The following is a 27210-nucleotide window of genomic DNA, read 5'->3' on the forward strand; positions in this document are numbered from 1 at the left end:
TGTTCATCAGGATTTAACAATAACCTAGGATTAAGGAAACCGGTTGATCGCCGCGCATAAAGTTAGTTTTAATCTCATCATTGAACAAATCGTAACAAACTATAGATAATACTTATCTGTAAAAACTGCGTCCAGTGCCTAACATTCCAAATTCGCAAATACTTCCGACAATGACAGTGACGATTGTCTTCATGATAATGGCTTCACTAAACAATCACACAATCAACAAACCATTGCAGTGCAGCAGAGCGATATATCTATCAACTTTCTATAATCCGTTTCTTCGTTCTACAATGCAATGCACTAGTACATTGTACAATACTGATTACGCACGACTTTCATTTCGCGATGATGATATCAGTTCAGCTCGGTTTATTAGCAATTTTTATCAGTACAATACACCACAAAAATGCGACACAATGAAAAAGATAGGAAGGTGTCGAAATGATTTGGAGTAGTAGTCTTAGGAATCAGACACCCACCTTGGCCTAGGCGATGTTAGTAGGAGGCATGCACATTGCACACTGCAAAGTTGCACACTGAATAAAAAGTAAAAGCAGATAGTAGAAAGAAACAAGCCACAAAAATGGGTTGGTCTGTCATGGATAGCGAGATCGACAGGTCAGATCGTGGTCCGGTAATCTTGAGGACGAACTAGTATATATTTAGTATAGTAATTGCTTGTATTTCGACTTGAATGTGGACTAGGGCTCTTCAAAAATGACTTTTTTTCTCAAATCGTACTGGCTACTTGATAAAATTGTTAGGTTACCTAATTTAAGCCTACACACAAAATTTGGTTCAATTCCAGCCAGTAACCGCTTTGCTACAGGAGAAGAAAGTCTCTATTTATTATATAAAAATAAATAATAAAAAATTTGGAAAATTTTCTGTTCACCCCATGAAAGTGTTAGGCTGTCTATAGAAACGATGCTCACCAAATTTGGTTCAATTCCAACCATTGGAAGCAGAGTTATTGCTGTCGAAAAATTTGGATTTTAATAAAATAGTATTTACGGTGAGCACAACTATAATAAATAAACAAAGAATCGGTCACCGTAAATACTATTTTATTCAAATCCAAATTTTTCGACTGCAATAACTCCGCTTCCACTGGTTGGAATTGAACCAAATTTGGTGAGCATCGTTTCTATAGACAGCCTAACACTTTCATGGGGCGAACAGAAAATTTTCAAATTTTTTATTATGTCATTTTAGATAATAAATAAAAACTTTCTTCTCCTGTAGCAAAGCGGTTACTGGCTGGAATTGAACCAAATTTTGTGTGTAGGCTTAAATTAGGTAACCTAACAATTTTATCAAGTAGCCAGTACGATTTCAGAAAAAAAGTCATTTTTGAAGAGCCCTAGTGGACATGCTCGTCGACTGTCGGTTGGCCGGCCGGCGGGATACTGTTCCACACGTCAGGTCCGGCATATTTGATAGAGCGATGATCTTTTCGGTCGATCATATGATATTTCGACGACGTGGACGCGCGTCGCGCAGTATCTTTATTAGCAGCCTGCCGTTCCATTCAACAAATTGACAACATACAGCAATATGATGCAATAGATAACATCACTTAATTGAAAACTCAGGGCACCTCGAGTAATCACGCAAGTAACCTTATCCAACCTTATGTATCGCGATTAGCAGTTTTTAATTACACGATTGGCAGTCGTCCGGATCCACTAACTTTATGATGTCCGCCTAAAATGTTTCCCGAATAGCAGTTATTAATCACATGGTGAACCACATGATTAGCTTTCTCCGGGATCTGCTAACATTATGATCCCCACCTTTAGAAATTCTTTGCGACGCGGTGGTGGGTCGCTACCCACCGGTTTGGAAGCATTGCCCTGGCTACGGTTGTTGTTGTTTGTGGTATTCATGGTGTTTGTCGACTACAATGGTAATTTACACCAGGCCGATATTCCGTATTTTTGATTCCGTAGCTGCCGACTTATAGCACGTCCCACTTCTATAGGCGTTTTTGAGACGCCACTTACGCGGATGAGATGGCGACGGCCGTGACCTTTTTAGTAATCACCAGCAGCAGGTCTGGGCGAACGTGCTGACCCCTTTCTAGTATAATCAATCGGTCTGAACGATGGTGGTGACCTTTTTTTGGTAATCAGTCAACCAAATTTAGAGGTGGGCTATACAGACATTTTCTTTTCGGAAATTGGGCCACCACCGCCGTATAAACTGCGACACATCGCAAACGACAAACGCTCTAATCCTGAAACTCAAACCGGCACTACGAGTCGTTGGCGATGCCATTAGGCCTACCATACTGGACCAACTCTGGCGTTATGTTCAAATATATGATCCTTATGAGTAATAATTGTGAATGTGAAATGAAAATCGCTTTAACTATGGCCGGCTGACGTTAAGTAGTGGAATTTATTAGCTGAATGATGCTTAATGGCACTGAGCTTGTTGACAGACGGAGGCGTAACTACAAGCAATTCGGTTATATCTCCAAGGCGACAAGAAATCAACGCCTAGAAATGTATTGACCTGTCAACCACGGCTGTATTGTGCTTTGTTTGTAGAGTAGTTAAAATGCAATTCTACAAGGTTTTACATATTTACTTAGTACCGGACTTGAGTTACGCATATCGATTGTACAATCATTACCGTAGAAAATCTAGCAGGTGACAGATCGCAGCGGATTCTGCATTGTTTAGTCGAAAACTGAATCCGAAATAAAATGGAAGGGAATGAGGATTCCACGAGAGGGAATGCGAGTAATGAAACAGAGAATACGGAGTCCCAAAAGTCATATAAGTTATCAAATGATAGTACTGGAAATACAGAACATACTTCAGTCCAAGATAACACTAACTCCGTATCAAATGACAACGGCGACGAAAAGCAGAATCAGGGCGACAAAACAATCCCTGTAATAGAAATATCGGGCGAGGACGAAACTCAAGATCAAACGAGAGTTGAGGAGCAAGCCGACCAACATGATTCAGACATGACCACTGAGGCCCACATAAACATAGAAAAGACGTCGGTTACGGATGACACCAACATGACTAAGTCCAGCATAGAGCATACAGATGATGTGCATTCCTCTGGCGAAGCAAACGAAGTCTTGGAAGCAAAAGTCAGCCAGCCTTCCACGGGATTAGATCACGACAATCGTGACCAACAAAATTCCACAACTTCGGGTAGGCCTACCGGTAGCTCACTATCTAATGAGTTACATGGCTCACTCGAGAAAATCGGAGATAATCGATCTCTTGAGGTTACTGCTGTCAGAGAGACAAGCAGCAGCAGTAGTAGTAGTAGTAGCAGCAGCAGCAGCAGTGGAGACGGTTCTTCTGTACCAGGTAAATCTGACTCGAACGATGGGGAACAAAATCACACCGAATCTGGAAAAGTCATCAGTCATCCAGAGCAATTGCTGGATTCTAAGGAGGATCCAACTTTAACCCATGACAGTAACGTGAAAAAGCCATCTCTCCGGCATGATAGTATCAGCGGGGAAGAGCACAATGTTCATGAAAAACGTACCCAGGACGCTGCAATTACAACGGGTATCGTCACTTCTGAGACACGCAATCAAGCTGAGGTATCAGCAAAGGCCGATCACGCCGGAAATAGCGAAGTAGTGACGACCAACACAGTTGAATCAGGCGAACGAGTTTTGTCGCGTCAATTCGACAATGGCGAAGGGTATGAAGATCAAGGATTGAAAGATCAGATGAAAGATGGAGACACGCAGTCGGAAGCTACGACCGCAGCGTCGTTTCGCGATTTGCCGTCTTCCATGAGCAGACGGTCAACTTTGAGATTTTCGAAAATCATTAAAGATGTTTTGGGAGGAAAGCATCTACCGGAGCATTTGAAAAACCGTCATCAAGCACGATTCGCACTGGGATTTATGGTGAGTCTGCATCATTGATTTTGGCCGAACCAAAACAGAGGAGCTGGTGAACTGATCTTGTGATGATCCTTCCGCTAGGAGACGCTCTTAGGCTAAGGGATTTTGACTATTCCTATCATCATTATACATTGGTTTATTAGCAATTTTAGCAGAAGTTCTTAAACTTTTTTGATCGCGCACCCCTTCAAGTTATGTGAGCGATTGCGAGTACCTCAAAAATTTTAGAAGCCGATCATTAAAAGCAAAGACGGTCACCAGATTAAACTCATCTCTATTTAGGTAGGGTTACCATATTTGAATATCCGCAAAAGAGGACTCTTTCTTCAAGTTACAATTAGGGCTGGGCAAAATCGAGTACCTGAGTGATTCGATTCTGAATCACGAAATATGCTTCGAGTCGAGTCGAGTAATCGAGTATCACCCATTATGACGTCAGAACAGAAAGTAATACGTCAACGTTCAAATATGTACCGTCTATGCCCCCACAAAGAATATAATGCCTGTTATCCATCTCATAAATGATACTTTGGTATTTTTTCGACCACACCGATTTCATCCACTTGGTGACAATGTTGTGGGATAATCATGACTTTAAAAATGTGCTACGTCCAGTAACCGTCGTAGCTTTGTACTATATGTTTCGTATGCTACGATACCGCCAATCAAGGTATCAAGGCTTGAACAGTGAAAATTGGTATCAAAACTATAACTCCAGTTGATAAATTAGCTTTCACTGGCGAGAAGCGTATAATTTCAGTACTCGAAAAAATTATCTTTTACTACTCGACTCGAATCATTAGAATTAATACTCGATTCAGATTCGAGTACTCGAATCATTGTGCCCAGCCCTAGTTACAATTAAGAGGGAAATTGGGGAAAAAAATAAAAAAATATGGCCACAATGTTGATTGTCCGGTAGATTGGGTCCGTGGACCACAGTTTGAGAACCCCTGCCTAAAGTAACATTGAGACAGAAGCCAGTACGTAATTGATCATTTCATTACAATAAAATTGATATCAATCGAAACATAAAACATTTCCTTCGCGAACTTGACGATATATATATTGAGAGGGTGACAAAGATATTAGAATCAAGTTTTTCCGCGGGACTACCTAGTGTTTCGATTTGCATTTCGGCCCCGGTTCTATCCGAGCGAGGGATAGCCTATACTTAAATAGCAGTGGCGGCTCGTCCTATAGGGCAACTGGGGCATTGCCCCACCTAAAATTCTGTTCAATAACAATGATTTACTATTTATATACGCTCAGCAATCAATATATAGCGAAATCACGGCAAAAATCGCATTCATTTTGTGCTTTCGCTTGTAAATGCCCATATATAGCGAAGTCTCTACGAAAATCGAATTATCTTCTGTGTTTTCGCTTTGTAAATGCTTAACCGGGGCTTGCCCCGGTAGCGCTCATAATAAGCTTTCACAAGATAGCGTAATGGTTAGCGACAAGATAGCGTAATGGTTAAGCGTCCTGCTTCTTGATCGGTAGGTCGTGGGTTCGATTCCCGGCCGGGGTCAGACCAAAGACCTGATTAGTAACACTGGTATCCATGGCTTCCCTGCTTGGCGCTCATGCATTACTGGGATAGCATGGAGGGGTGGTGCATGACTTAGAAAGCTGTAAAGGCTATATCTGCACTTCCTTGTCCAGCGGCATATGCACATCATGTACTCATGGTATGCATATGCGCAGATCGCGTGTACGTGTATCATGAGTCGGTGTATATGCCGCAAAAACATCAAGGACAAAAATAAACTACGTCCTTTCCTTTCCTGTCTGTTCTCTCAAAGCCGCTCATAATAAAGAAACGGTGAACTACTCTCTCTTATTCATCTAATTACCGAGCAACCGGGGCAACTTGACAAGTCGCCATGCCAGTGTGATGTAACAATGGTATATAAACCTGAACTATGTTACCGTCCTATGCGTTGGGTCGACCTTTGCTGGTATAAGGCGATTTTGACGGTGTTTCGCAACATAATAATTCTTGAAACTTGGTATGTTATGTCGTGATGGTGGTATTTAACACTGCTCCAAGTTTCAGCGTTGCTACTTAAAGTTTAGGGTAGTAATTTCGTTTCCAAAGTTGACTGTGTGCTGATCCGTCTTGTATCGCAAACAGATTTTACTCAAAAGCGGGTATTGGTCTCCATTGATTTTGACGATGTTCCATACCGATATCAGTGATGACATTTGGCATAGTAAGTCTTAATATTATAACGAACGCTGTACCAAGTTTTAAGTTTATCACCGAACTATGTGGTGGTAATTTCATTTCTAAGTCGAGTGAGAGCTGACTCGTTATTTATCGCTAACAGATTTTACGCAAAACCGGTATTGGTCATTATTGATTTTAACGATAGGCCTACTCCGTATCTAGATCGGTGATGAGCTTTTGGACAGTATGTCTTGATTTTAGTAACGAAGCTGTGCCAAGTCCCGAGGTTGACACTCAATGATTAGGGCTGTAATTTCGTTATCGAGGTCGAGTATGGTAGAGATATCTGACAGATAGGCCTAACTACCGCATTGCGGATTTCACGCAAAAGCCAGTGTTGGTCTGTGCTAATTTTAACTGAGTTTCATACTGAGATAGGGGATGAGATGACGATCTCATGAAACAGTTTATTAAGATTCTCGGTTTACATTAAAATATTTACTTTATTTTATATTCTCCAATATCAATTTCACCGTGAAATTGTGGCCTTCAAGCCATTTGCTTACAACCCCCTGTCAAGCGGGATAGCTAGTTCGTTTTCGATGACGGCTAACAGCTGATGACTAGATCAGCCTATTCCTCAATTCCTATAGTTGAAGAATCGCTTTCTTTCAACTTTGCTGAAGTAATTAGGCTCGATGCGTTAGATGTGCTCATGATTCTCAACGCTCTCATTCTGGGTATTCCAGATTTCAATGAGCTCGTCATTAAACTTTTTGCAACTATGAAGCGAGTGGCGCAGTTGGTTAAAACTAGGGCTGGGCACAATGATTCGAGTACTCGAATCTGAATCGAGTATTAATTTTAATGATTCGAGTCGAGTAGTAAAAGACAATTTTTTCGAGTACTGAAATTATGCGCTCCTCGCCACCGAAAGTTAATTTATCATCGAGAATTATAGTTTCGATACTAATTTTCACTGTTGAAGCCTTGAAACCTTGATTGGCCGTATTGTAGCATACTAAACATATCGTACAAAGATACGAACGTTACTGGAAATAGCACATTTCCGAAGTCATGATCATCCCACAACATTGTCACCAAGTACAATGATATCGGTATGGTTGAAAAAATACCAAAGTATCTTTAATGTGATAGATAACAAGCACTATATCCTTCGCGGTCGCATAAAAGGTACATATTTGAACTTTGCCATATTACATTCTTTTATGACGTCATAATGAGTGATACTCGATTACTCGATTCGACTCGAAGCATATTAGGTGATTCAGAATCGAATCACTCAGGTACTCGATTTTGCCCAGCCCTAGTTAAAACACTGCAGTCACGACACCAATGGTTGGTGGTTCGAGTCACGGCTCTGCCATGTTTCTATGTGTCGGAGGTTTATCTGGGCTCCTCATCGCCGATCCCGCTGTAACACAGCGCATTGGAAAGCCCAGACGAAGAGAGAGCCGAACTCTTGAAAGATGGCAGCTAAAGATCGCGTTCCAGGAGCAAAAAGCACAAAGACTTCTGACATTTATGAAATTGATGTACTGGGCGCAAATGACTATAATAGCGATAAGCGCCAATGATGTAATAAAACAAACAAACAAACAACTATGAAATCACGCCGCGCGCAATAGGCCTACTAATACAATGTTACAATATGCAGGTATCAACTACTGTACCTAATATTTTCTTTCGAATAATTTGAAATACGTAAGCTATATTAACCATGCCTAATGTCTATACCCCATACAAACCGTGTGTGACCACCACGAAGTCACATTTTCACGTAGGAATACACTATTGTGGCGTCATTTATACAATTAAAATCGCGTGCATCCCTTGCCCCACCACCCGATATTGTCAGGAGCCGCCACTGTTAAATAGGGACATCTCCGCACAGAGTCCACAGGTTGTAAGCATTGATTAGGATTGCCGTAACCAGGGATATCCTGGATAGATATCCCTGGCTGTAACGTGTGGCGCCTCGCACCAGTCAAAACTACATACGACCCAGTAACGCAAACTCAAGTTACCGTCATTATGACCAAGCGATAACTGACGACCAATGCGGGACATTTATCGAAGACAGGAGAGCAAACACAAATCCCGGCTGTTTGATCGAGTTCTATATATGTTTACTTAAATCAGCCCTGGTGATTATATTCGTTAAAAGTGTCCATGTCCAAATGCGGATTGGGAGAATCGGTTTCACTCGAGAGAGAATGAGACTAGAAAACTAACTGAGTTCCTGCTGAGCGCGCAGAAAAATTGTACCCCTGATGGTAATGATGGTTGTGTGACGTGAACACCGGGCAATACCTACATGAAAATGACGAAAAATGATCTGGTTCGTTAAGGTTCCACGACCACAATACCTGAGAAACATTATTCCAAAGGCTGCATCTTTAACAATCATTCATACTGAAATAAAATCTGACCGCAGTTGAGCAAATATAACATTTTGCATGAAATCGTGAACAAATACCAAATTTAATCTTTAACATACCGAATATAATTGATCCAGATTTGACCTACTGCCCAAAAGACACCCAGACATCATATCGGAACACGTAGGTTGCTGTGTTTTGTCATGGCTCGTAAATTAATTACCACGAGTGCTTTAATCGAATTCTCTTAATTAGAGTATCCCGAGGAAGATAGGCTATACAGTTCATGTCACATCTGGGAATCCTATAATTACCTGTACGACGTTGCCTGAACATAGCCCCAAAACAAACATCAGTGTCTTCAAGATAGACGCGCATTGTGTATGGTTAGCGTTACTATACGAATTCGTCTATTTCATTATTCTGCCTACATTGTTATCGAATATTGACGCGGATATGAAAACACAGAAGGGTTATTGGAGGCGTGCGTTTCTTTTGTGTTTCTCTAACGCTGGTCTTCCTATATACGGCGAAGCATATTTCATAACGATAATCACAAATCGGTTGCCAAGAGCGATGTACTGTACAAATATATTCAAAATTCAATCACATACGCGCGACAGGCACCCCGTCGAGTCGTAATGAAGGCTTAGTCGCTTGGAGTTGGAGGCAGAACGCGCATTTTATTACGTATTTCAAAGGGGGTAAATTACCTTGGCAACTCTACAATTTACTGGGATTTACGGAGCTTAAGGCAGCCCTCTGATAGGGCGCGGGGAGAATGGCGTCTCACGTATCAATAACCAGCACCCGCAATACGATAGGAAGCGGGAAATATCGTCAAAGCACTCAAAATGTTCAGGAAGCAATGGTGAGAATTTAAAATCACAAGTCTTAAAATGATGGCATATTTTTTGTTTTGTAACATTTTCAGTTGTTCACGCATTCTGAATGAAAATTATTGCCATGCTAAGGCTACATCAATACCTGACTAATTCACTAATTGGCTTAAAGATATTGGTACAAATGTCAATATGTAACATGCCTTGAATTCCCCCACTTTGGGAGCTCATCTTCACCAAATACTAACTTCAGTAACATGCGGTTAACCGCAGTTCTCAATGCTTGGTATGATGTAGGTCACGAAGGTATCTTGTCTGTGGCGGGACTTCAAGCAACTTAAATCAACACGCATCGTAAATTACCTGTGTTATGTTTTGGAATAACCACTCGTACTTACGCGTTGGAACCAATTAGGTGCGGCAGGCAGTTTACAGCTATTCTGTGCAGTGTCGCGATAAAACTTGTTGGCGTCCTGAAAGTGATGCGCAGATGCCTTTGCTATGGGAAATAAAGCATCTCGCGTGGTAGCTAATAATTCAGACGTCAAAGCCTTCAATGTAAGTGATTGAGTCATTATTGATATTATTGATTTCGCGAGAATAAATTATAGTTGGACAGTCGCAGCATCTCATAGTGCGATTAGTGCCGGTCTTCACTAAAAGAATCTGCGCGTTTGCACAATGATGTGATTTGGATGTGGTGTGGGGGCACCAGTAAAGTGATTAACAGCAAATTGTTTTGTTAAATTAAAATCAAGATAATATTTCGACCTTCCAGTTAATTTAAATTGTAATAACTGCTCTCACTGAACACAGAAAATTGATATGGTTTAGTGACAGCAGGAGGCTACTAAATCATGTCATTTTCAGCGTATGTATCCTGTAATCCTCACCAAAGCTCAACACCGTACGAAGTGTACATTAGCCAACTTTGAAGTTTGATAGGGGGCAGTAAAATATGTCCATGTCTACCATTAATATTTATAATATGTGAGTTAATATTCTCAAGAGGATTACCAAGAACGCACGGCTATATGAAGCACGACTTATTGTTTACTATTCCTATTTCTCTCAAAGGTATATCCTTGAAACTCTTATTCTCTTGTCAAGTGGGCGGTGGAATCACATTGACTGGTGAATTCATGTGTTCGGAATTAATAGGCATTATGAACCGACCCTGTAACATGTTGTAAAAGACGGTTTATCGAATGAATACAGAATATTGAAGTTGGTTATAGGGCTCGTTCGACGGTTTGGTAAGCGTTGCTCAATGCTCATGTGATAGTGGTAGACATGGGAAGCAGGGGAGTAAGTTTTGATTTCGGCAGCACGCGAGAGGCGACAAAAATCAAGCTGATTAACGTGAGTGCGAGGAAAACATTGGGAGTATAGATAGAATTAATCAAAGTCGAACACCGTGCTGCCGATGTGATGTCGCGCAATTGTTCGCTGCCCTGGTTGATTACCAATGTCGTAGATAGTATAACAGCTGTTCGCTTATTAACTTGCTCATACCTAAATAACTAAATGTAAACAGTCTAAAACTAGTGATGTAGAATGGCCCGGGAGCTTCAGACGTCGACCGCAAGACTCCGTAGGCCTACGTCATGCCTACAATATCGCAGTTATACATAAATAGTGGCTTTGATGTCTCCGATTAATCAATATTAATTGTAAATCAGTTAATAGACTGGGCGTGAAAAGTCAAGCTGAGAGGCTCGCAACGGGCAAATTGTTTTGAATATCTTTTGGTTCTCCAGTTTGACAATCGGCAAGCGTCCAAGTCCATATACTGTAGGCTTGAACGTGATATTCCGGAGCTGCCAGCCCAGCCCGATTACGTGCTAAAAGTCGGAATGTTAAATGAGTTCACGAATTTCAGCAAAAACTCAAGGAAGAGCGAGAGAATAAGCGGTCGCAACTGGACGGTCGACATGAATACATCATCAATGCAGTTGCTTTGTCGCTCGGCCTGGAAACGTAAGTTCGTAGCCTGGCGCTTGGCCCTATCCCATCAATATAAGCCACATTTTATCGTAATATACTAATACAATTGTTGGCGTACAATGTTATTTTCAATTCTCTACTAATTGCTGACGATTACGCCTGACGAGTGTCAGCCGAAAATATTCGGGTTTACTTAAATATCAATATATTATTCACAATACTACTTTTGTCTTTGCTATTCAAGCCATGCACTTGATTGATTAGGTCGGATGTGGAAGAGGCGCTTCTGGAGGGAACACAGATCGATCGAATGGGGGAGTTTTTCGCATCCGGTGGGAAGCCCCATCTGATGTTTTTCTACCAAGATTTCGATGCTGGAATGGAGCAAAGTAATCATTCTTGTTATTTACATTCGCGCCTGATTTCATCCGTGTTAGAATGATATCATCAATTGGTGACTGGGTTAAAGGCATAGCCTAACGAGTTTGTCAGCAGATTACAGTTACTAGTTACTAGTTGACTAGTAACTTATTTGCGAAAAAGACATATTGCATACCTTTCATGTTAACTAAGCGGAACTAAACTGATGTCAAATACAATCAAATATGTTATCTCGAATTTTGATTTTGCATCTGTCATGGCAAGTTAATACAATATTATGTCTTAAACAGGCAGCATTTTTTGGCGCTTTGATATCATCATCATCATTTTATTAAAATTTCCATCAAAAGATTGTGATAGGAGGGTGCTGAAACAACTGGTAGTAGTCTTTTAATCACACACCTCAATAAGCAATGTTCCCCATGACCACAGGTCAACAGTGCTCCCACGGTTGCTACCAAGTCTCGAGGATCCGAGTCGCAAATTGATTTCACTTTCACGCTTTTGACTCGAGTCGTGATATTTCCAATTCACAACTGATTTATGTCCGAGTGCAAGTCACGTTGTGAAGGGTGGAGTGTTCAGTGTTCAGTCAAGAGTTCAAGTCATGTTCAACTCACTTTTTATGCAACTTTACGTGGGTGATATCGGATGTACTATTTTTGCCACTCTAAACATGTTTATAAAAGAGAGTTTCTGGCCCAATTTTTCAAGTATCGGTAATTATAGACGAGATACCAATTACAGATACTGTTGTAACTTGACTATTCTTCCAAAGTTGCAATAAAATGCTTGTCTTGGCCATCTAATCACGAATATGACTTGATCGAGTCATGCAAAACGACTCGAGTACAAGTTGAGTCTATACAAATATGACTCGAGTCAAATTGAGTCAACGGAAAATTGAAATTCGGTGTCATGGCATGACTCGAGTCATTACAACCCTGGGTGCTGCCCAAGTCGACTTGTGTCCCTGACTCTGGTTGGGGTTGGGAGTTAACCAGTGTGTGGGCGTCGCTATGGGCCAGGTCTATATACCCAGCCCATTTACCCCATACCTCAGATCATAATCAGCGGTTCTATTATGTTCGTCCACTCAAGACACACAATTTATATGGTGACATACAGCGTAGGCCTACATTGTGATGTAATGAACAGATAGGAGGATGCAGAAACAACCAAGTATGATCTCTAAATCTCATATCTAACCCAACATAGTTGTATCACTAGTATCAATGCCCGAGGTGACAGTGTTCAGTGTCATTCTTTTGATAATAAAAGTGGTGCTACACTTACAAAGAATACGTTGCGTACACTACCCTCAAGTACTTAGTGTTCTGCAGACTAACTGCCTAATACTGCATGACTTAATTACTAATGTATTTTTGACAGGTCTCCATCTTGGTGGGTTTGGAAAACCTGACAAACCCCATTCCTCTCGAGGTAAAAAGCCGAAACTGTTCGTCACGGAAGGAACTGACGTCGGACTTACTGGCCAATGCATATTCTTTTTACGCAACCGAGTGGACAAAGCAATAACTCCGGAAAATATCAACAGGGTAAGGAGAATGCGTTGAAGCACTATGTTATAGTTGCGGATATCTAGCTTCGGTTTTTTAAATTTTAGACTCCTTATAATTATGTCATATGACAGTCGTTCATAATCTTTTTATTCTGCACAAGTGAAACTCAGTCTATGGCTGCTTTACCTAAAAATATTGAGAAGTGTAGATAGTAATTGCTTTGACTTTGAAGCAGTTAGTTCAAAATTCACACTTGCATAAGTTTTACCGATAAAAGTACAGACGATATACTCGAATATTCGGAAAAAGTAGCAGTGCTTGGCACGTTAGTGACCAAGTCACACGGTTCCGTGTCACAAGTCAATCTGACTTTTAAAGTTTTAACTCGTTTTAAGTCGAGTCATTTTCATGTCATCACCGATCGAGATAGTGTAATGGCGATGTGTCCACCTTCTTGATCGGTAGGTCGTGGGTTCAATTCCCGCCCGGGTCAGACCAAAGACTCAAAAACTGGTATCCGCAGACCACAGGTATCCCGCTTGGCGATCAGCATTCAGGGTCAATCCGTAGGAGAAAAGTCATGGTGGTACAGAGTAGATAGCCTTACTGAAAGGTTATATCGCATCTCCATCGTCAAAGCATCTCAATGGTGCAGACGAGAATATATATGATGTCTCTCCCTCTCTCCTAAACTTTCCACCGAGTCAAGTACGAGTCCAAGTCAGGTTGCAAATGGTTGAGTCTGAGTCATAGCGAGTAGTGTACAGTCCCGAGTTCAAGTCATGTTCAACACACATCTTTACAATTCTGCTTGGGCGATATCAAATGCCTTGCATTCATAACATACCAATTTTTCTCACCCTATAACTTATTGAAGTGGTTGCCAACCGGGGAGGAATTCTCTCCTTAGAGGAATTTTGAAATTTTTAGGGGGGAATCTGACTTTAGGGTTGTATCGGAAGATACACTGGATTCACAAGGTGTTTAGATTTTTATGGTAGAACTGTTGAGTATGGCGGATTTTAAGCTAGGTGTATGTTGAAATGCCTTCCGTTAATATTACACCCCCTGATAAAGTGAGGCTCGCGAGACGATTTCGTTGGGCACGTGACAGCCTCTCGAGCCAATTGCTACTAAGCAGGAAAAAGGCAAGCCGAATGCAGCACAAGGCCACTGGCGAAAATGTTTACCTTTTCAAACCAACATATGAGCCAACGTGAAAAACATACCAAATCCATCGATTCAACTCAAGGCCATAACAAGCGGACTTGGTGATTTATTTTTCGTTAGCGGCTGCAGGTCAAATTTAGCTGTACTTTACCAAAGTGTAGTGCGGCCCGCATTCGACATAGTTCGGACATTTCTGAATATGTTTGTCCATATATTCCACGGCCAACAAATGGTTGTGCGTTAAAAGGCACCTTTCTTAGTCACCTAGTCACCTGCTTAGTCACCACATTTTCGTAGGGGGGGATTTTAGCTCAAATGTTGGCCAAGGGGTCCACGAGACGAAAAAGGTTAGGAACCACTGACTTATTGATTCAAACTGATAGCAGACAGTTTCTAGGCCTATTTCAAGTACCATTAATGATAGACGAGACTTGAATTGAGTCATACAGAATGTCTCGAGTCACATGATTTGGTCGAGTCTTGCGCAATGATTAAAGTTAAAGTCGTGTCAATGCACAAAATGACTCAAGTCAAGTTATTTCGCATGCTTAAGAATATGACTCGGTTCAAATCGAGTCAACAAGAAATCGTGACTCGAGTCATTACAACCCTGTTACTTGGTGACTGACCTTTGCATTTTGCATTACCATTCAGGAAATCGCTTTGCATATGATGGACGCATCTGAAAAGGGTGTGCTCTTTTCCATCGAGAAGATGATGCTGCAAATCTTCATTCCTGCTCTTCAGCAAAATCAGACCGCATGGGGCCAATTGGCGAAGACCGAAGCCGGTAAAGAAACGGAGAAGGAATTTATTACCGTGCTGGATACCTTCGTGGAAGCTCTCGCGGCTGCCCGCGATAGCCTGAATGAAAAGATTACACTGGAGGTAGGTTTAAAGCGCAGGTTGCACTGGTCAATTTTCAGCGTTTCAATATTCGATTAGAAATATAATGATAGCTACACAGTTATTCTTTTTCAAATTGCATTAGAATTAGAATAAAAATAAATAAAAAAAATCAAATTTTTCTGCTAACCCCATAAAATTGCTGAGCTCTCTTCAAAGACGATCCAAAACAAATTTGACTCAATTCCGACCAGTAGAAGCGGAGTTACGTGAGTTTTTCGATGATAATCCTAGGAGACAATTTTATGGGGTTGGCAGAAAAATTTGAATTTTTTTTTTATTTTCCCTAAAAAATTAAAAATTTTAATTGGATCTGCGGAGGGTAACCTGACAATTTAATAAGTGAATGGCTGGAATCCGGGAAAAAAAGTTATTTTTGAACAGCCCTAGTGTCTATCTTGCACTATACAGCTCTCCTGTACCATGTTCGTGAAAACCATAGTTGATTAGAATTGAAATTCGAGCAGATTACAATCTGATTACCGACATTTGTTTCTAATTAATCTAATTAAACAATTATAATTATATAGTTGTCCCAGTCTGTATGAGTGCAAGGATGATAACTTACATTTTTCAGGAATGCACCACTTTCGACCTATCGAAATTGATCACGCCGTCGGACTGTGCTGCGGTGGTTGCCAGTTCGGAATCTCTTGAACTGGTCGAGAATTGTGTCAAGCTGTGGATCAAACAAATTGAAAGGGTAAATTGAGGTCCTACATAACACTTAGCTCTTATATTGCTAGCGCTTATGTTACTTGTTTTGCATCGTATCATATATAGCAAACTGATTCTCCTGTTTTCCAAATTTGTGATGGTTTTACCCACAATGTATGTGCATAAATAGTTTATGTATGAATACAGATAAGTTAACTGAACATTTTGCCTGTAGTTAACATACTTTGGTGTGAAAGGTGCTGGCGGAGAGTGAGCAAATGCGAAAAGAAGCCGACAACATCGGGCCGCGTGCTGAGTTGGAGCATTGGAAAAGACGAATGGCTAAGTTCAACTACCTCCTGGAACAGCTCAAGAGACAAGACGTCAAAGCAGCTTTGAGCGTTCTGACGTTTGCCAAATCAAAACTTATCATGGTATATATACTGTGGCTAAATTCGTGATGCATATAGTAAGAAGAAAATTTTCAGACTTGGCGTGAGCTTGACGGTCGTATTACCGGATTTGCGAATGAAGCTAAGGACAATGTGAAGTATTTATATACTTTGGAGAAGTTCTGTCTACCATTGTACAACAGGTTTGTTAATCTACATCTAAATACTGGTTATTTTTGACATTATGTCCAGAGTCCATGTGCTTTGTGTATTGTGCACATTATATGTCGTTTTATTAACAACTGTAAAGTGTAGGCCTAATAAGAGTTCTGAAAAGAACCAACCAGACAATAATGATTTATTCTGCCGAGTTTAGGATCCAACAAGTTTACTATATTTGATGGAATGAATTTATAAAAAAGTTAGAAACAAGGCTGATTTTGAATGAAATTCAAAGTTCCATAAATGGAAGTTTCAATTACCAATTTAAAAATTGATGATGTAACAAGATATGATATCCATAATTGGTGGGTCAGCCCTATTTGGCTTCTGACTATGGTACAAGCTCAGATCACCTGTGCTGTAAATATTTTCAAGAGAAATCTTAGCGTGATTATGTCATATCAATTTTCTACACTCATTGTTGTGTACAAAATATCTTTCAGAGATCCAGCTTTGATGATCGACTCATTGCCAGGGCTGATTAATACCATCAGGATGATACACAGCATCAGTCATTACTATAATACTTCGGAAAGAATGACATCTCTATTTGTAAAGGTAAGAGTTTGTGTTGAATATTTACCTTACAACTTTGATTTACGACTAGCAACCGTCTATTTCATATTCAGGTGTTGTTGAGTTTTCTTCGTAATTAACACCCGTGGAAAGTTAATATTGACCTATACTGTACCGTTTCAAGAGCGGCATATTTCTTTCAACAGTTGAACATGGAGTGCTATCAAGATTCAAAGTTAAACCCCATCTGTGCATGATTAAATACAATGAGAAATTTAGTATCTGTGACCGTTGCACAAGTTTTACAGTGATTTTGATAGTTCTTATCTGTGATTCAAAGTTGTAATTGGCTTTGATTTCATTACTGTGAGGTGATAATAACTGTCGTCAATTTCAGGTCACCAATCAAATGGTGTCCAGCTGCAAGGTTTACATCACAAACGGCGATACGGAGGGAATCTACGAACAGGATAGGGAAGAGGTCATTAAAAAACTGAAGGAATGTATCAAATTAAATGAAGTAAGTCGATTTTCTTTCATGATATACCATCGATGCATTAGACACATCATCAAAACTATCAGTAGCATGTTTTGTAGGACTGTTCTAATGAATGGAAATAATATTTATTTAACGTAGAAAGCTTGAGACATCAAGCTAAACGTGTGTGACAATCTAAATGTAATAACACTTGATACAGTCACCTACTTGACACATCTTTAGAGAGAGGAGGTGCAAAACATTTCAATTTCAAAAATGCATGGTATATATACATAAGGTTCGCCACGAAAATATTCTTGCCCTAAAATTGGTAGCCAGGACGACGAATTATTATCTACCTCTCATTGATATGTGTCTGGTTGAGCACAGCATCCTGATTTCACTTGGTTTTATAAATATAATAAAGTCTTGGTCAATATGTGGCTTCCGAAAGTATTTTCTCCTTCTGACAGAATCGGTAGACATATCGAAATATTTAGCCGTGCCTGCTTCTGTGGTCTACATTTAAGCGAAGGCTCACTGTGATATATCAAATCATTCCATTTATGTAATTATCGTCATTCAGGAATACCAAAAAAGCTTCCAAAGCACCAAGCAAATGCTGGAGAAGACGCCGAATGAAAGAAAGTTCGATTTCAGCGAGATGTACATCTTCGGAAAATTCGACTCGTTTTCACGACGCTTGAACAAGATTATCGCAATGTTTGAGACCATAAAAATTTACTCCGCCATAGAGCGGTCCAATATGGAGGGACTCGCGGCCCTGGGTGGAAAATATCAGGTATGTGCTGGATAGTGCAAAATATGGTAACCCATATAGTATATATATATATACCGGAGATTTATTCGCTGAGCGATTTGGCTATTAGCTATCTGATCAATAGCTATTTAAGTAAATATAATTTGACTCAATCTGGCCCCTGGATTTGCTGAAACGCTTTGTAAAAGTACCAAAATTCACTACCAAAATATCTCTTAAAATGCAGCAAATTTGACTCTCAAGTTATATCTGGACCTCACCGCACTCCAAAATATCCCTCTGGCTTCAATCTGCAAAAAAATTAAAAATCAAATCTGGCTTCAAGCATTACAATAGTGTGTGATGGTAAATAATTAGAAAGGGATGATTGCAGCATCACTCTGCTTGGTACAGGTGATAATTGCGAGCATGAAAAAGAAGCAGTACGACCCACTGGACCAAAGAAAGAAAGATTTCGATAACGATTTTGAAGAATTCTTGAATAACATCAATGATTTGCACAACCAACTGATGGCGTTTATGGACGAACAATTCAAACGCTCTGGAAGTACGGAACGTGCTGTGAAGCTGCTGCGAAAATTTGAGATGTGAGGCATTCTTGCTTTCTCTCGTATATTCGAATCATGGTTGATATTGTTATTCAGAGTGACTATAGAAACTCAGTTACTGTACAGAAACTCGAATATGTGAATTGCAATGGCCTTTAATACTTTACGTGTTCCAGGCTTGGAATTCCGAATTTGGAAATTGAGGAAAAGTACGTCACCGTTCTTCTCAATTTCGGAAAAGAGCTGGACAACATTTCTCGGATCTACAACAAAGAGAAAACGGAACCGGTGGTGCAAAGAAACGTGCCTCCCATTTCAGGCAAGATAACTGATCAAAATGAGTAACGACAGGGTTGTCAGCCCAGGACACCAATCCATATTGTCTATCTTAACGGGGATAGATTTAGGAGTCCTTTTGCACACAGACCACAGGTTTTACACCAGTGGTTCCCAACGTGGGCGATTTGGCGACCTAGGGGGGCCAAAATGACGAAGGGGGCGATAGGGGGGCAAAAATGGACAAAGGGGGCGACATGGGGCGAAAATAGTGAAGGGGGCGATAGGGGGGCGATGACGCGTTAAAACGGCTATATTGGAGTCAAGTCGTCGGAGAAATGACCTTTTTTTTATTTTTTATTTTTTTAGTCAACCCACGGAAAGTTAGTTGCAAAAGTGTAAAGTTCGCAACCAAGCCGAAAAGTGGACTTTTTTTTTAGTCAATCCGCCGATGATTACAGATTTTATACCGATTTTTCGGTTCACAAAATCTGGGGGGGCGATGATCGGCGTTTAGCTTGAAAAGGGGGCGATGAGTCGAAAAAGGTTGGGAACCACTGTTTTACACCAATGTTTCATAACAGAGGCGTGCAGCCATTATGTCAAGCATGTCTGATATAGATAGTGAAACTGTGGGCCGCACATAGCCCATCGTTTGATTATATATTTTCATCTGGTCAAGTCACGGCGGTGCGGAGTCTTATCAATGAAGTTACATATTAAAATACACATAGAAAGTATGATTTGCTGAAGGGGAAAAATATATCAGCTTATAGAATAAACTTTGTCCAGGGACATCTTCATATCCCTAACTTTGTCAAAAATATTCATGTGAAAAATGAGCATATTAATATTTAGAGATTTTAGTGTTTTCCCCTTCTCTTACCTCAAACGTAGTAGATGAGGCTTGACCGGAAATAGAGACCCGTTTCGCGGGCCGTACACCATGCAGAATTGACAGTTATTCACAGGCAGCACGATCTACTTTTGCGATCCGAATTAGACCGCCATGCTGCAGGTTGCAAAGTGCACATCCTACACAATATTGAAATATATTATATTAATATATATAGTACTTTAAAGAGACTATTGGAGATACAAAACTTCAATGTACAATTGAATAATACATTTAAGCTGTAACTGTAGGAATTTTTATTTCCCTTCTTTGTGTTTGCAATGTCTTCGCGCCAGTGCTTCATCGCTAATTGTCATCATGCATCATACACAATTTACCTTTTTTTCACCGATTTAGGGAGAATAATGTGGGCGCGACAGCTGTTCCGTCGCATTCAAAAACCGATGGAGATTCTTCAGGCGGAGGCGCCAGACGTTTTGAAAACTTCCGACGGCCGCAAAGTCATCAAGAACTACAACAAGATCGGCAAGGTTCTGCTCGAGTACGAAGTCCTGTATCACAGAACGTGGCTGAGAGGGATTGAACACGCCAAAGAAGGTGACTGTTTATGTCAATTGTCAAACTCAATGAAAATTTTATACTGATTTTACTCATATTTGCTGTTTTGTGGAGTTAACCATTGTTTTGATATTTTGAATGGCCTAAATTCCCAACAGAGACAGTGAAATTTCCAGAAAGTAGATGTAGAAGTAATGCCATGAACTTCTACCTATCTACAAGTGGAAGTAGTTACAGTAAGTGGTTTTAAAAGGCAGGTTTAGTCGGTGACTCATACTTTTAGTAGCAAATTGGAAGTGAAGTGCAAAGTGCATCTTCTTCACAACGCAAAATGAATGATATCACTACAAATACATCAATTCTTGAGAATATATTTTGCTACCACCATAAAGCTGTTATTTCGGCCAGTTACTATGATAATTTCACTTGCAGAAGTAATACTAACCACTAACAAGACTTACTAGTTTACATGAAAACCACACTGTAAAAAGTTAATAGTCTTGTGTCATCAACTGTTGAGCAGAAGTAGAAGAAGCCTGAAAGCATAACCACTTGAGGAATTAATGAAAGCAGGCAAAACCTACTTGAATACTGCAAAAATGTACTTCAATAATGGCCACCTCTGATTCCTAATCCGTTGAATCAACCTCATTCCAGGCATGCAGGCCTCCATCCTGGTCAAGCATCCGGAAAGCAAAGAGCTTTACGTCAATTTCGATCCGATGATCCTCCAACTAATCAGAGAGACCGAAACGATGACTAGAATGGAACTGGAAGTTCCCATGGCCGCCATTAAGATCAGGCAGAAGGGTGACGGTCTGAAAAAGTTTAGCAGCGAACTGAAGGTGTGCATACAAGCATTTTGTTAAATGACTTCAAATATCAATGTAAAATATGGCTCATGAAAATGCAACCGTGCAATCTTATTATCGTTTGCGTTTTAAATCTTTCTTTTTGACTTTGTATAGTTATTTGTTCCATTTAGTTTGCTACGCCAAATCATATAATATATATGGTCGCTGTGGAATCAGAGTAGCTCATGTTAATTTTTGATATTTTGAGAAAATGAAGGTTTTGTATGCTTTCCATTTTCTTTCGGCTATATCTTGGCCATGGTTATGTTTGAAACAATGTGACAAGCGTATTTTCTCAAAATGTGAAAAATGGGTTGCTCTGATTCCACAGCAACGATATATAGGTTATATGTATGTAACATGTATATTACATTCATGCATATTGTTATACATAATACTGCATTATACTTTTTACAACATAAATATATATATTTATAACTTATAGGCTATATATGACTGCATGCTTTGGCTGACTGACCTAACGGTTGTATCGCTGATCACAGTGATCACCATTTCACTTAATTGTTTTCCCTTAATATTTGGAAGTAAGCTTATGTCTGTACTAGAATGGATGCTTGAACCGCATATGTTTTTCCCAGCACCTGCTGTCGGAATACGCGAGGATTCGCAAAAAGATACCGCCGGTGATAGAACCGATGATGGATCCTCATATCGGGAAAGTCGAAACGGCTTTCGAACCTGGACTCACTATACTCAACTGGACAAGCATTAACATTGACGCGTTCATTGAAAACACATGGACCGCTCTTGGTAAATGCGATATTGTAGTAGAAAGGGAGTTGATGCCATCCGATTATATTAATTGTAGTGTTATTTACAAGGTTCCATGATTTGATATTTTGGTACTAAAACTCTTCTTTTACCGCAGCTCACCTTGAATTGTTCTTGGACCGCATCAACGACCTGCTGAAGTTCAGAATCGAGGGCGTTTTGGACGAAATAACTAAACTCCCGCTGGTTCAGTTTAAAAACGACGAGTCCATGACGCCTCAAGAATTTTTGAAAAGCACTCAGGTTTGAAAAAATCATTGCCACGGCGTACGTGTCAAGTCAGTAACATCGTTTTTCGTTAGGATATCTGCGCCAAAACTGGTCAAGTACTGCAAATGAAGAATGTGATGGTGGAGGAAGCCGTGAACGAATTGATCGATATGCTGCTCGACTTCTCTGAAGATGTAAGTTATTTGTTTGCAAAGAGTCATATTATTTACGGGCAGAGGTGGTCGGTAGGGTTGTTGAAACATAACTCATTTTCGGGATTACGGAGATTCACTGATCAAATTGTAAGGTCGCCTAAAAAATGCTGCACCGCAAATTTGGCTCGATTCCAACTGGTAGACGTGAATGCACAGGAGTTTAAAAAATCTCGAATTTTTTAAAAATATTTTTTTTCTTCAAATTGTACTGTCAACCCCATGAAATTGTCAAGTTGTCTAAAAGAACGATGCTTAACAATATTTGCTCATTTCCAACCAGTAGAAGTTAAATTATTGCAGTTGAAAATTTTGGATTTGCAAAAATAGCATAGAAGGTGAGTAAACCCAGAATTATTAATGAAAAACTGATATAACTTGGAATTGCGTCAAATTTGCATAATTTTTGTAAACAACCCAACAACTTCATCTGGTTGACAGTAAAAATTTGAAAAATGATTTTTATAATAAATCCAAAATATTTTTTAATTACTTACTTGAAGTACTTTGGACACCTCTCACTTTCTACTTGTATTTCAAGTTGTTCAGTCATGCTTGGAAATTGCTACTTCTACCTGTAATTGAGTAAAAATTTACATGATACTTCTATTTCTATTTGAGTATCAATGCTGACTATTTTGACCTCCTGCATTTACTGTCAATGATATACCAATAATTTGACTGATCTAGGCTTTGCTGTAGTTCATTGATATTTACAACACCACAATATTTTTCATGCTGTGTAGACACAAGTTCCTGCTACTACATCAGCAAGGCCCGGTTCGACTTTGTCCAGTGCAAAAACCAGGACTCCGGCCAGCGCCAGGAAGAAAAAACGTAACTTGCGATCCGCCATGGAGGAAGAAGCAGGGTGAGTTTTGCGTCTTAAAGTGAAGCGGTTTGAATGTGGGTATTTGTGAATTGTAAATTCTTTTGGCAGAGAACTTTTCCATCAGTTGCACCAGAAGAATGTGGACGCGCTTGTCAAGTTGGTACGACGTACTCTGGAGTCGCTCAGGAAAAGGCTCTCCACGTCGCACACTGCCCATCTCTTTGCAGGTAAATTGTCTGAAATTTATCAATACTTCGTCCAACCCTTGGCTAATATTCATTACTTGAAATAGTTAAAATTTTCTGTCGTTACGAGGTGTCTGAAATATTGCACTCTGAGAGAAATGTCAGCATTGGCCATTCGAAATGAAAAAATACCGACAATTTTCGTTCATCACAGGATGGTAAAAGAGAACTATAAACTAAAACTGTTAGACCGTGAATATTGCTGCATTTCTTATAGCTTACATGTGTCCAGATGTACCCTTTCCAGTTTAATTCACGAAATCATATCCATTGTTCAACGATACCAATGGCCATAAAACTGCTCAAATAAATGCTCTGAAATTTTCAAAATACGCCTTGAGCCAGATGTCCTATCGTTTGAATACTGTCTGAATATATCGAGATCATCGGTGAGGGTGCTATGCTAGTTATTGGTTCTATCAGCATCGGTAGGACTCTTGTCTGGTCAGTTTTGATGCGACATATCAAGCCATCTTGTCGCTTTTATAATATCATTGGAATATTCGCTGTGTTGTGCAAGAAAAAGACTCACATAAACCAGGAAGGTGATTGTTGCAAGCAAATAATGCTGACTTGAAATTTGGTATTTGGTTTTGAATTAACTGTTTTATTTCTACTGTCGTACCGGTATCGCTTGATAACAGGCAAATTCTTTGACTTAATAAGGGTTTATTACGAAATTTTGAATGCTGTATTGAAATTCTGTACCACCAATCAAATTTTTCATAATAATTTGTATGTTAATGCTATAGGTACCGTAATGGAGGAATTTCAAATGGCTGTAAATACGGTATTCACTTTTGAATCCAAGTTTGAATATTTGCTGATGCAGATGTTACAACTCATATTTGGGCAATTTTCACGTTATTTATACACAATGTAGTATCACAGTTGCTTGAGATTTACGATACGTATTAAGTCACTTGCAGCATTGCGGACTCGTTTAAAAACATCCGTGTTATGACTCGTTTCAGCGGAACAGTCTCGAACTGATTCGAGCCAGGAAAAGATGAAGAAAGTCGGTCTGATTTTGATCAAGGCCGTCCTCTCGATACCGAACATCTCCTACAACCCGCATCTTGATCACGTGCAAGGGATGGTTAATCACGCCGTTGAGATTATACTCAGTGTGATGCAAGGAGTCGGCCGGTGGTCCAAAGAGAGATTTGACGAGGTACGTTTGTGCATTAGGGATAGCTGCAGCGCATGAGTACGCGGCAGAGGGTTTGGAATTCGCGATTCTCTCTTTTTACAATGCACAACCTCTGAAAAATCAAAATTCTAAATATAAACCTTCATTTTTTATTACACTCATGAAATCTTTGCATTGCAGGTCTTATTTCAGCATAGTCTCAAAATTGTGGAAATGAACGCCGAACGGTGTAAAGACATTCTAAAAAATTGACATTTTGCTGCTCTCCAGTACAAGACTTCGTATCGAGATAAGACTGTATCCTAAACCTTGAAATAAATGAAACAGGGGATCTTAATTTTTTTTGGTCGCGAACCCCTTCGAGTTTTGAGGGCAATCCGAAAATTTCAGAATCCAATGACCTGAAGGTCATTAAATCGAGCTGAACTCTATTTAGACCAGGGGTCACCAACCTTTTTGCAACCGAGGGCTACTTTTGCGTAATGATTGAAGCGGCGGGCTACTATTTACTCCCACCGTTTACCCGTGTCACACTGAATTTCCGCTTTGATATTCATAGCACTGGGCAGGACTGGACATCATGTTATATGTTTCTATAGCTGTACTCTGGTATTCAACTTGACACTGCAATTCTTAGTGAGTGTTCCAGATGTGCATTAATTAAGCGTGTTTTGTGTTTATTTTTGATGAAGTTCATGTCCGAAAAGGCTGATTCACAACGATAAGTTGAACCATAGACGCTTGCAACCTTCATAGCTGCTGCGCATACACCACTGTACTTTTCCGTATCAACAATGCACCAAACGTTTGCTGCAGACTGAGGTGGGGGTCATTTTGCAGTGTTACAATTTCAATCTGCAACTGTTCAGCATCCAGAAATGACAAGATTTCATTATACCGGAAACCAGCAACGATTACATAAAGTTAGAAACATGGTATATTAAACTGCGTTGAGTGTAACAGAAACAAGCTGTGCCAAAAGATGCAATACGTAATGGGTATACAGATATTGAAAATCTGCTAGTACTTTACGGCTATCTGACTCCGAATAGTAATATTTTTTACTACTTTGGCATTGTCCTGGTTGTCGAGCTATCGTAACGGAACCCCCCACCATTTCAAGAAGACCGTGAACGGCATTCCGTCATGTCGCCTTCATAGGCAATGCGCCGTATCTTGAATTTCTGGTGATTCTATCACAAACATCTATATATTACTAATTGTAATTGAAGATATTTTCAAGTGTTTACATATGTAAGTTACATGTTAGTGTGTTTTAAACAAGAATAGCTGAATCAATCAATCTATATATTTAAAAGCTCACTGGTAATAATCTGAAGAATATTGGTAAATGCTGCTATTCCACATATTTTTAGAATGGGCTCGCGGGCTACTCATCTAGTCCTCGCGGGCTACCTGGTGCCCGCGGGCACCGGGTTGGTGACCCCTGATTTAGACTATTCCATGGCTAAAGTAAAGCAACCAATGACTAGGCAAGGTAGTCGCAATCCCACTTACACCGTCATTCTCCATGGATAATCTGTTTTTGTAGCTTGTTGATGACTCATTCCAATTTTATGGACCCCCTAAAACTAGTTTACGGACCCCAGTTTAGGAATCACTGAAACAGAACAATAGAAAAGGAGTGAGAATAGAGATTAGAGAAATGTAAAATTTCGATTCAATCCAGAGCCGCCAATGCATATCAAATAATCCTGTAATAATCCTGTTCACATTATTTGCACTGACAGAAATTCATGCCGGATATGCTTATGTCGTTTTGCGGATTATGTGCTTGACAGCAATGTACTGACATCACCAATATCACTTCAAATAGATTGTACTTTTGATATTTTTTATTGTCTCCTCATTTCCTGAAAACAACAATTGTTCCAACATTCCAGGAAACGCCAGCACAAAACACCCACGGCGTGCATTTTGGAAATTTACCCCGTCGCCAAAGCACTACGAGCGTCGACGAGGTATCGGAGGCCTCGGTGGCCGGCAGTCACGCGAGAGACGTTATTTCGCCGCATCAGTCCCGAAGAGGTGACCACCACCACCACCTGTCTCTGCCGGGACTCACGTTTCAGCACAACAATTACCATCACACCATTAGCACGAATAAAGAAGTGAACAAGCTGGTTTTGATGATCGGAAGCTCGATAAACACATCGAAAGAGGTAACATGTCAATTGTAGTTTAACTTGTAGAGACTCTTAAAGGTTCAGAGCTACATCATACAATTGAATAATATGTACATATTGAAATATAATCCCAAATATTCGGCTGACACTCGTCTGCAACTTGTAGTGGTTATTCTTTTCAACTCTCTATGCTGACGATTATCCCTGACGAGTGTCAGCCGAAAATATTCAGGTGT

General features: G+C 40.1%; 1 protein-coding gene across 1 annotated transcript in view; it reads left to right on the forward strand.

Moving 5' to 3' along the window:
* Nucleotides 1–2635: 2635 nt before the first annotated feature.
* LOC145449534 (dynein axonemal heavy chain 5-like) overlaps nt 2636–27210 on the forward strand; it is a 76211-nt gene continuing 51636 nt past the window's right edge. Inside the window, exons 1-22 of the mRNA XM_080327924.1 lie at nt 2636–3901; nt 11201–11298; nt 11530–11654; nt 13039–13205; nt 14994–15227; nt 15823–15948; nt 16160–16336; nt 16391–16497; nt 16960–17074; nt 17430–17552; nt 18097–18312; nt 18685–18878; nt 19016–19158; nt 20368–20568; nt 21187–21374; nt 21983–22154; nt 22273–22418; nt 22478–22579; nt 23344–23468; nt 23538–23656; nt 24649–24848; nt 26732–27010. Coding sequence (XP_080184050.1) covers nt 2717–3901; nt 11201–11298; nt 11530–11654; nt 13039–13205; nt 14994–15227; nt 15823–15948; nt 16160–16336; nt 16391–16497; nt 16960–17074; nt 17430–17552; nt 18097–18312; nt 18685–18878; nt 19016–19158; nt 20368–20568; nt 21187–21374; nt 21983–22154; nt 22273–22418; nt 22478–22579; nt 23344–23468; nt 23538–23656; nt 24649–24848; nt 26732–27010 — 4542 coding nt within the window. The 5' untranslated portion in view covers nt 2636–2716. The remainder of the gene's footprint in view (nt 3902–11200; nt 11299–11529; nt 11655–13038; nt 13206–14993; nt 15228–15822; nt 15949–16159; nt 16337–16390; nt 16498–16959; nt 17075–17429; nt 17553–18096; nt 18313–18684; nt 18879–19015; nt 19159–20367; nt 20569–21186; nt 21375–21982; nt 22155–22272; nt 22419–22477; nt 22580–23343; nt 23469–23537; nt 23657–24648; nt 24849–26731; nt 27011–27210) is intronic.

The sequence above is a fragment of the Botryllus schlosseri genome, chromosome 11 (assembly GCF_051294905.1).
Source record: "Botryllus schlosseri isolate E-star chromosome 11, Bs_hap1, whole genome shotgun sequence".
Lineage (NCBI taxonomy): Eukaryota > Metazoa > Chordata > Ascidiacea > Stolidobranchia > Styelidae > Botryllus > Botryllus schlosseri.